Source organism: Physeter macrocephalus, chromosome 1 (assembly GCF_002837175.3).
Source record: "Physeter macrocephalus isolate SW-GA chromosome 1, ASM283717v5, whole genome shotgun sequence".
In the NCBI taxonomy this organism is placed as follows: domain Eukaryota; kingdom Metazoa; phylum Chordata; class Mammalia; order Artiodactyla; family Physeteridae; genus Physeter; species Physeter macrocephalus.
Window position 1 is genome coordinate 33,573,035 of NC_041214.2, and position 10,467 is coordinate 33,583,501.

The following is a 10,467-nucleotide window of genomic DNA, read 5'->3' on the forward strand; positions in this document are numbered from 1 at the left end:
GAAAAAAAAATGTCATGAAGAGACTAGGGGTAGGATGGGAGTAAAACACAGACCTACTAGAGCATGGACTTGAGGATATGGGGAGGGGGAAGGGTAAGCTGTGACGAAGTGAGAAAGTAGCATGGACATATATACACTACCAAACCTAGGGTGGATAGCGAGTGGGAAGCAGCCGCATGGCACAGGGAGATCAGCTAGGTGGTTTGTGACCACCTAGAGGGGTGGGATAGGGAGGGTTGGAGGGAGGGAGATGCAAGAGGGAAGAGATATCGGAACATATGTATATGTATAACTGATTCACTTTGTTGTAAAGCAGAAACTAACACACCACTGTAAAGCAATTATACTCCAATAAAGATGTTTAAAAAAAAATCTGTTTCTTTTTGCTTTTTTAATGTGACTGCTAGAAAATTTTATACATAGGTGACTCATATTTCTATTGGACAGAGCTACACTACAATATCTCAAGACTACCTCTTCCAATATAAAGAGTCAGAAATAAAAATATAAACCAGTTATAAAATAATGATTATTTCTCTTAAATATCTGGTGTTAGAGGTATCTTAAGGCTAATATTTTTTAAACCTTTTTTTTCCCACTAACCACTGCCACTAATTTTTTGAACCAGAAACCAGAGTTTCCTCTTATTAATATAATATATAGCATCCTAACTATTCTAGTGGAGTGGGTAGAATTATTTCAACAACACAAATCACAACACAGGTGGTTAAAAGTAAAGAAATAATGAAGAAAGCAACTTATGTCATGGAGATAAAAACAAAAACCTAGGGTGGGCAGCTAAAGTGTGAGAATAGTTTGGAAAGGGCTGGGGATTGGGGGTTGAACACAAATCCTCCCCTGGCTTTGTGGTATGTAATCCTGGGACTTCAAGAAAATAACTTTTCCAAATAGTGAGATTACTGAGAAGAATATGATACAAAGCAACAGGGTTTTTTATTTTCCAAAGGATCTCAACATGAAGTTATGGCCACTGTAGGCATCAATTTTTACGAAGCTCCCCATCAGAGTCAACTCCAAATGTGTAGTGCAGGCCACAGCTCTTCAGCATTTCCACTAAGTAGCAGCTTGAAGAGCCAGCCCATTAACGGTACAGCTCCCAGTAAGACCTTCTTATCACTCTTGTGTCTCTGTCACCATAAACTTTTAAAGAGTAGGTCTGAGCCAATTCAATTAACTCTGTGATAATTGTACCAAGACAACAGATTAACATTTGAGTTAGGATCATCTTTTCCTCACAAGGAAAATAGTGCTTTTAAAAATATAACATATATTCAAACCTATATATATACATATATAATTGAACAGAGGATCTAAAACTAACTTGAACAATATCACATAGCTCATCTAAATATTTCAAAAGGAAAACATATACAATGCAGCCTTTACTTTTCTCACATACTATGAATAAGCTAAATATTTTACACTCTGTGTTGGCTTAATATTTTTAATTTTTTTTTCAAATGTTCTTATGTTCTCTAAGATTTCCCTGAATGTTTCCTTTTCACTCATATTATTTGAGCAGGAGGGAAAAGAGCAAGTGATTCTTTGACCTCTAAACAGAAATGACCTTCTGTTTTAGTGACTATACTGATCTTTTCCTATGCTTATATAACCCATCATTCTGTCTTTGCATCTAATAATGTCATGCTGCTTAACAACTGTACTTTTAAATTTAATACATTTTAATATTTGCGAAAAGAAACATCACCTTTACTCTTCTTTTTAAAAATGTTGCCTAGTACCATTCATTTATCCTTCCATATGAATTTTAGAATCATTCTGTAAAGTTCTCAAAATGTAACAGTCAACAAATTATGTGGATAACCATTTGGAAAAAAACAAATATAGATTCCTACCAAATTCCTTATACCAAAATAATTTTCAGATCAAATATATTAAGAAGAAACTATAAAGCATTAGAAGAAATCTTGGCTTAGTAAGGATTTATAGTATGACAACAAAGATAAAAACCTTAAAGAAAAAACTAATAGAATTAAGCCATTCTAAACAATTGTTTATAAAACAATTGTATTTCCGTAAAAATTACTAAGCAGAATTAAGGTAAACTGGGAAAACACACACAATTGCAATGAAACAGCAAATAGTTAATATATTTAATGTAGGAAGAGCTCTTTCAAAATAGTAAAATATAAATATCCTTAAAAAAATGAGCAAAGAATTTAAATGAAGTTGTGGCCGCCTGTGGGAGGACAGGGCTCTAAGTTGATTGTGTAATAGATAATGCACTTTCTCAATGGCTCTACAGTCATTATTAACATGTCTTCCTTCCTCCCCACAAGGACATAAGGTCATTTCTGTCCTTCAAGTTTGAACTGCTAATAAATCAGAGAATCCAAGGGGTATGTTCTATTTCACAGGAATGATTGACACTTTGGTGCTGGGGTTTTATGGGGGGAGGGGGTAGTTTTTGTTTAGCTTGTGTGGGATTGTGTGGGAGGGGAAGTTTTGATTGTTTTTTTTCTTTTCCTTTGTGAGCTGTTGATGCCGGAAGTAGAACAAGTCTTCAGGTAAAGAGAGGGATTTCTCAACCCACTTTCTGTGATGTCAGACTATTGGAGAAACCCTTTCAGCTGCTTTCCAGATGTACCTAAATTCAGTCAGATATTTTGGATTAAGAAACCTGAAGTCCTGACAGATCATATACTCCAAGGAAATACATCAGGGACAGATAATTGGCTGAAAACACTGATGCTTCAATGTGACACGTTTTTATAGAACATTTCTACCAGGGGGTACTGACTTGATTTCTCCTACAAGGACCACACTGCCTTTGTGTTTAATGTAATGCAATCTGTGTATCTTCTAATCATGTATCTGCAAAAGTTTCTCATTTTTATAAAAAACCATGCCAGTAAGCTAGATGTTGAATATATGTAAGCAGCATTTGGTAACTGTGCTAAGAGGCTACAAAAGTACATTACTGGTTTAAAAAATTTTTTTTTTTAGTTCTGATTTGGTTCGATAAGGTTTCATTATGACCTCTTCTGGGTCTCAGGCTCTAATGCTTGATTGAAATAGAAGAAAATATATTGGTTTTTGAAAATCAGTGTATTGTGACTTGAACTGCTGTACATTCTTCCACACAATATGTCAGAGTGATTAGTGCTTTGTACATTTAGACATTTTTATTTTATTGTTGTGAAAGAAAAAATATACTGAATTTATAGAAAGCAAGTATTCTCCTAATTAACAAAGTTTAAAATATTATCTCTACTGATTAAAATTACAACAGATTTTGATAAATAAAATAACCAGAAAAAAAAAAGAGCAAAGAAAAGAACACAAATAATTTACAAAAGAATGGAAATAGCCATAAGTAGATGAAAAAAATGCTCAATCTCATTCATAAAGAAATACAAATTAAAACAAATAATCAGATACCATTTTTTCCACCTATCAGATTGACAAAGACAAGCCTAAAACTAGGAGAAATTTTAAAAAATAATAAAATAAATAATAGTGCCCAATACTGAGAGTGGGAGGAAATGGACAATATTGAGAAAGTGCGAGGAAATGGACATTCCCAAACACTGTTGGTGAAAGTGTGTATCAATGCACCTTTGAAGAGTACTTTGACAATATATATTAAAATCTTTAAGAATGTACGACTACTCTGATGCAGCAATCAATCTCACTTCTAGGGTCATTTCCTAAGAAAATAAATGGACATATACTCCTAAATATTTAAATAAGGATGTTCACCCATGCACTACTTATAAGAGTGAAAAAGTAAAAAAACTAAATGTTCCACAACAAAAGATTGGTTATATAAATTAAGACATTTAATGGTAGATTGAACTTCTATACAAGCATTATGACTCACATTTGTTGACATGTCGTATTTAAAAAGGAAAATTTTTAACTTGTGAAAATTAAATAAAATATTGCATTATAAAGTGCTTAGCATACTGCCTGCCACATTGTAAGCATATAATTTACATTTTCACATTATGTTTTATGGAAAATTTCCAACGTATACAATATGGAAAGAGTAAGATGATGAACCCCTATATATTCATCACCTAGCTTCAACAATTATCAACATTTTGCCATTCTTAGTAATTTTTTAAGTTTGCAACTATTCCTCTCTTCCCATACATACACATAGTGTTTTTCCTACCAAATGTACATGAATGCAATGTACACAGCATACAAGCACAGAAAAAGTCAGAAGAAATTTACACACAAATGTTAACCATGGTAAATCTCTAAAGGATGGAATTATGAGTGATCTTATTTAATTCTCATTTCATCTACATTTTCTCATTTTTCTAAAATGAACATGTATTATGTCATTTTAATAGCTGACTAAAAGAAAAAAATCAAGCAAATATATGACTCAAAGAGTGAGAAGTTATTCTGAACTCCACTTTTTTTTTTTTGGTCACGTGGCTTGAGGGATCTTAGCTCCCTGACCAGGGATTGAACCTGAGCTCACAGCAGTGAAAGCGCTCAGTCCTAACCACTGGACCGCCAGGGAATTCCCTGAACTCCACTTTTAGATGTTAAAAAATACAGAAGAAAAAACTTTACATCAAAAATTTTTCTTAATTGGGGGGAAGTGTGGATGTTGATATCCATTTATCCAATCTGCAAGATTTTCTACCTTTATTGTTCAATGGTGATTCACATACCAACAAAATGCAATGTTTCAACCTTAACTGGAGTCCAAGACATTATTTCACACAACTCAGGAAATTTGAACAGACTAGATATTAAATTATTTAAGAAGTTATTTAGTCTGTTAATGTGACTCTGGTATGCTTATTTTTTTTAAGTCCTATCTGTTGGGAAATAAGACAATGTCTGTGATTTGCTCTGTAATATTCCAGCTAAAAGTAAAAAGTAGGGAAGGATGAAACAAAATTGGCAAAATGAGTTGTTGCTCAAAGAGTCTTAGTCCTGCAAGCTGAAAAAGTTCTAGAGATTTGTTACACAACAAGGGGCATATAGTTAACACTACTTTAAAATGGTTAAGATGGTAAGTTTTAATGCTTTTTACCACAATTTTTTAAAAGATTGGCAAAATGATAACTATTATTGCTGGGTAATGAGTATACAGAAATTTATTTTTAAAAAATGTTTAAAATGAGGACCACAAGGGAGAAAGAAATATAAGTAACATTTTTTTACTTAATCAGAGCAGTTTTAGTTTAAAATAAACTATCAGAAGAATAATTCAAGTACCTTTAAGTAGGGAAAATAAACGTTGGCTTTTTAAAGGCATCTTACTCTAGCCCCAGCTAAATTATGGTAAATAAAAATCTGACTTTTACTAACAATGAAACTTTAATTATGCTGAGTAATCACAATAGTAATTTGAAAAAAGGATCTACAATCAACAATAAGCATACTACATAGATGAATAATTGAGAACTTAAAAACTAGGACTCAATTTTCTATTTTGCCAATCTGAGGCCTACAATATCTTATAGCTATTTATGTTTATACAGTGCTTTAGCATTCAGGCCAAAAAACGCTGGTCTAGACATCCAGGATTTTACTGGCCCACTCTGGCTGCATAGCTTGCTGCAGCCTAGTAAATAATTTTTGTTCCTTGAGATTGCCGTGGGCCCCTCTTGCGATTCTGAGTAGACTCACTAACAGCAGAGCCATTTGTGGTAGTTTACTAGCCTGCTGATATTTCAGGGGGGATGATTAAAAGCCAATATATTACTGAGACTTAGAGCAGCAAATAATACAGATTGTTTCTTAAAAAAAATTTTTTTAGAGCTTCTCTCTAGCTCTCTTAACTTCTCCAGTAATTCTCTCTTCTATAAAACTGAGATAACTACCAACCTTGACAAATTATCATGGTATTAAACAGATAACATATAACTATATATTCTAGATAACTACATTTAGAAGAAGCATTGAGACAGTGTCTAGCACACAGAAGATGGTCACAAATATTCATTACCCTCTATTTTCATTTCCCTTTTGTTCTTGGTTTTTAATTGAAAAAGCAAACAAACTGAATATGTTCTAAAAAGAAAGTTCCTAAATTAGGTAGCTAATTTTTTGTTTTGTTTAAGCCATTACTTTGTCATTAAAAAAGTTTCTAGTAGTGTTCTAAGAAGTGTTTCTGTTGCCACAAAGACACTGCTTTTAGTTAGTGTGACTCTTTCAATATTTGTGTCCAAACAGGTGTACTGGCCAAAGCTCCCTAGCTGAGGGACCTCAGCCAAGGCACCCCAAACTATCAGAGATGGAACAAGACACAGACAGAAGTGGAACCAAGGCAAGAGCCAGAAACAGCCAGAATAAGTAAGCCAGAGCCAGAAAGAAATGGAAAAGGAGACAGATCAGAGGTAGAAAGAGAAAAGGAGAGAGGGAGAGACCAGGATTAGGAGAGTGAAAATGTGAATGTGGAGTGAGCATGGGAATACAAGACAGTGACAGAGTGAGACAGCAAGAAAGAGCACGAGTAAGGAGTTAGGAACCGCTGAGGAAAGCAGCAAGCAAGGGAGCAAGAGGGCGTGCAGACGTGGGTGGACATGGTGAGCACATGCACACTGCATTAAGCTAGCTCAAATTTAATCAAAACTTCTCTGCCTCTCATTATCCCAAAATGTCTTAAACTTACCTGAATTATCTCTGATTGTTCAGCCAGAGCCTTCCTTTGTGCCTCCAGAGAAGATACCTGTTGCTGATAAATCAAGCGCTGCTTCTCCCAGTCCAGTGATTTCTGACGAAATTCCTGAAGAAGCAATTAAGGTACTTAACTTCTAAGTGCTTCCCCTTGCTGTCACTACTTTCCAGATTCACTTTTACTTTAATTTTTCCCCAGGTCCCTGGGTACACATGCACCTTTCTCCACAGCAGGAGCCCCATTACTCACTTAGCTGATAGAACTATAGAGTAATACTAAATTCTTACATACTGTGCCTCTGGAGATCTGTCTTTCTAAATTTAACACCCTAATGGTGAAGAGTATGAAACACAGATGCTAAATACTGGATTCATGATTTTCAAAGATCTGCTGCCACCTAAGGGTTGCTAATATTTTTTTCAGTGATTTTTCAGAAAACTAATGCTAAGATAATGAAAATTTCAAAATATGATTACAGATATCCCTCACTGCCCAAATTCTTGATATCCAAACCCAGGAACTGAACAGATCCAACTAAGTTTTCAGATAAATCCCTGGGTAGACCAATTCTTATCAGTGTCTAAAACTCAGGAACCAAATAGATTCAGTTAACACAGTATCCTTTGATATCCAAATTTTTATTATCTCAACAGAACTGCAAAGACATGAATAACAAGAAATATCTGTATTAAATTTTAACAGATACCTGTAACCCAAAGCCAAACAGTTCAAAATCAATGATGGATCAATAGTAACTTCAAGTTGCATGATCAAGAAAATGAGCCCAGTATTTATGAAAATGCAGCAAACCAAAGGGAAAGGAAACTCAGTCTTTCCATCACTGTTCTCCAGGAGCCTCAACTCCAGAAGTCTCATGCTAGCTTAGGGTAATTACTGTTCACCAGCTGATACTCACTTATTCATTATTTCTACCATATACATGCTAGGTACTGTTCTAGGTGCTGGGGATACACTATTTAACAAAACAAAAATTCCAGCCCCACTCAATTGGAGGGAGATAAGCAACACATTCATTGTACAGTACATTAGATAGTAATACAGTCACCCCTCAGTATCTGTGGGGGACTAGTTCCAGGCCTCTGCAGATTCTAAAATCCACAGATGCTCACGTCCCTTATATAAAATGGTGTATTATTCGCATATAACCAATGCACATCCTCCCATATACTTGCAATCATTTCTAGATTACTTATAATACCTAATACAATGTAAATGCTAAGTAAATAGTTGTAAATACAATGTAAATGCTGTGAAAATAGTTGCTTGTGCATGACAGATTCAATGTTTGCTTTTGGGAACTTCCTGGAATTTTTTTGCCCAGAATATTTTAGATCCATAGTTGGTTGAATCCATGGATGCGGAACCCACAGATACAGAAGGCCAACTGTACCTGTTCTGGGGAAAATACAGCATGAAGTGCTCAGAGTTGGGGGCTGCAATTTTATAAAGGAGTGGCCACACTGAGTAACATTTAAGTAAACACCAAGGGAGACGGGGATGAAGTTATACTATTCTGGGAAGAGGGAACACCAAGTACAAGGTCTTGAAGTGGAAGCATCCTGGTATGTTCAAGGATGAGCAAGGCGGTTGGTGTGGCTGGAATAAGTGAGTAAAAGGAAAAAAAGGAAAGGAAAGGTCAGAGTTAACAGGCGGTGAGACTACGTAGGTCATTATGATAACTTTGTCTTTTAAGAGAAGCTACTGGAAGGTTTATGTACAGGAGAGGACATGATTTGACTTACATTACAACAGAATCATTCTGGCTATTGTGCTGGGAAAAGAGAAATCAAGGGTGACTCCAAGGTTTTTAGGCTTGGGCAATCTGAGGAATAGAGTTGCCATTAACTGAAACAGAAATGGTGCTGGAAGATAGGAGAGAAAAATATCAGGACCTTTATTTTGGACATGTCAAGTTTGAGACAGCTTTAGACATTGGAGATGTGAAACAGGAGGTTGGAAATTATTCTGTAGCAAAAAGGAGAGGTCAGGACTAGATATACAAATGTGGGAATTATCAACATATACACAATGCTTAAAACTATGAGACTGAATGATATCACCAAGGGAGTGGGCCTAGACAGAAAAAAGAAGAGTACAATGACACAACCGTAAGGTGTTCCAATGCTAAAAGGTTGGGGAACAAAAGAGACTGAGAAAGAGTAGCAAACAAGGTAGGAAAAAACCCAGGAAAGTGCAATCGTTCTCCAAGCCAAATCCAGAAAGAGTTGTAAGGAAGACGGAGACCAGCTGGATCCAATGCTGCAGACAGGATGGGGAAGATGAGGGCTGGCCGCAGGCTTGAGTAATGGGGAAGTCACTGGTGACCTCCATGCAAATAGCTTCTGCAGAGAGAGGGGGAAAAGCCTTACTGAGTGGGTGTAAGAAAAATGGATGGAAAGGAACTGGAGACAAGTATAGGTACTTAAAGTAGTTTAGTTATAAAATGAAGGAGAAAAATGGGGCAGTATCCAGAGGATGAAGAGAGAGGTCAAGAAAGGATATTTAAGAGGGGGGAAGTTTGCATGTTGGTGGAAAATATCCAGTAGGGATGAAAAACCTGAAGATGCAGAAGAGAGGAGCATTTCTAGAGTGATGTCATGGGTAGGGAATAGGGAGAGCATGGACAGTCCCTCCAGCAGGAAGGCAGAGTATATGGGTGCAGTTGCAAATAGGCAGGTGGACACAAGGTTGGAAGTTTGTGAAAATTATCTTCTATTTTCTCAATGAAATAGAAAGAAAGATCATCATCCAAAAGTGAGGATGTGGGGAAAAGTGTTGAAAATTCAAGAAAAGAGAAAGTATGAAACAGTCATTATGGAAAGTAGGAGAGTGAGGGGAAATATAATATGATTCTGGGCAACATGAGGACCCATTTGAGGTGAGTGACCATGAATTTAAAATGAGGCCAGTCAGCATGATTATATTTTTCTCCAGCCATGGTCTGCCACAAATGACAGGTAGAAAGTGGGGAGAAAGCTGGATTTAACGAAAAAATTTTACAGTTTTGCCAAGCAAAGGCGATGAAGTAAAAGAGAGCACAGAACTGAAGGGGAATATAAGGAGTGTAACCATGGGATGGAAGCTGGCTAAGGACTGGTAACTGAGGACACAAGGTAGAGACGGAGCAGTGACAAGGGGCAGGATCCAAGCACTTTAAGGGATGGGGGGGTCAGGTGAGTATCGATCATCAGGAGCCAGAGGGAGAGAGCTGAAAAGACAGGGATGGTAGTTGGAGAATGTGCTGCTTAAAAATGTGATTCTAGGAGGGTTGCAAGTATTGGTAATGATAACACCTAAGGAATGACAATGGGAAAAGGGAGAAGAGACAGACAGGAGATCAAAATATCTGTGGAGGAAAGAACACCAAGGAACTCAAAGACCACAGTATTATAAGCATCATCCCTGTGGATACTGAAATCCTCAAGAATTACAATAAGAGCAAAGCTGGAGAGAATGACAGTGAACTGGGAGCTGAAGTCTTTGAACAGGGGAGTAACCAGGGATCAGAAGATGACTAACTCTGGCTGTATGTACACTGGTTGGTGGTATATACTGATGACCTGAAAATCAAAGATGGAGTTTCTTGTTGGTGGGAATGTAAATTGATACAGCCACTATGGAGAACAGTATGGAGGTTCCTTAAAAAACTAAAATTAGAACTACCATTTGACCCAGCAATCCCACTACTGGGCATATACCCTGAGAAAACCATAATTCAGAAAGAGTCATATACCACAATGTTCATTGCAGCTCTATTTACAATAGCCAGGACATGGAAACAACCTAAGTGTCCATCGACAGATGAATGGATA

The 10,467-nt window shown here is 36.4% G+C and overlaps 1 protein-coding gene across 12 annotated transcripts in view; it reads right to left on the reverse strand.

Moving 5' to 3' along the window:
• CEP63 (centrosomal protein 63) overlaps positions 1-10,467 on the reverse strand; it is an 81,237-nt gene that overhangs the window by 42,172 nt on the left and 28,598 nt on the right. For all 12 annotated transcript variants that reach the window (XR_003679681.2, XM_028489558.2, XM_024131853.3 and 9 more), the window contains one exon: positions 6,629-6,742. Coding sequence is in view for 11 of the 12 variants with exons in the window: in XM_028489558.2 (XP_028345359.1) it covers positions 6,629-6,742 (114 nt within the window). In the remaining variant the exon portion in view is untranslated. The remainder of the gene's footprint in view (positions 1-6,628; positions 6,743-10,467) is intronic.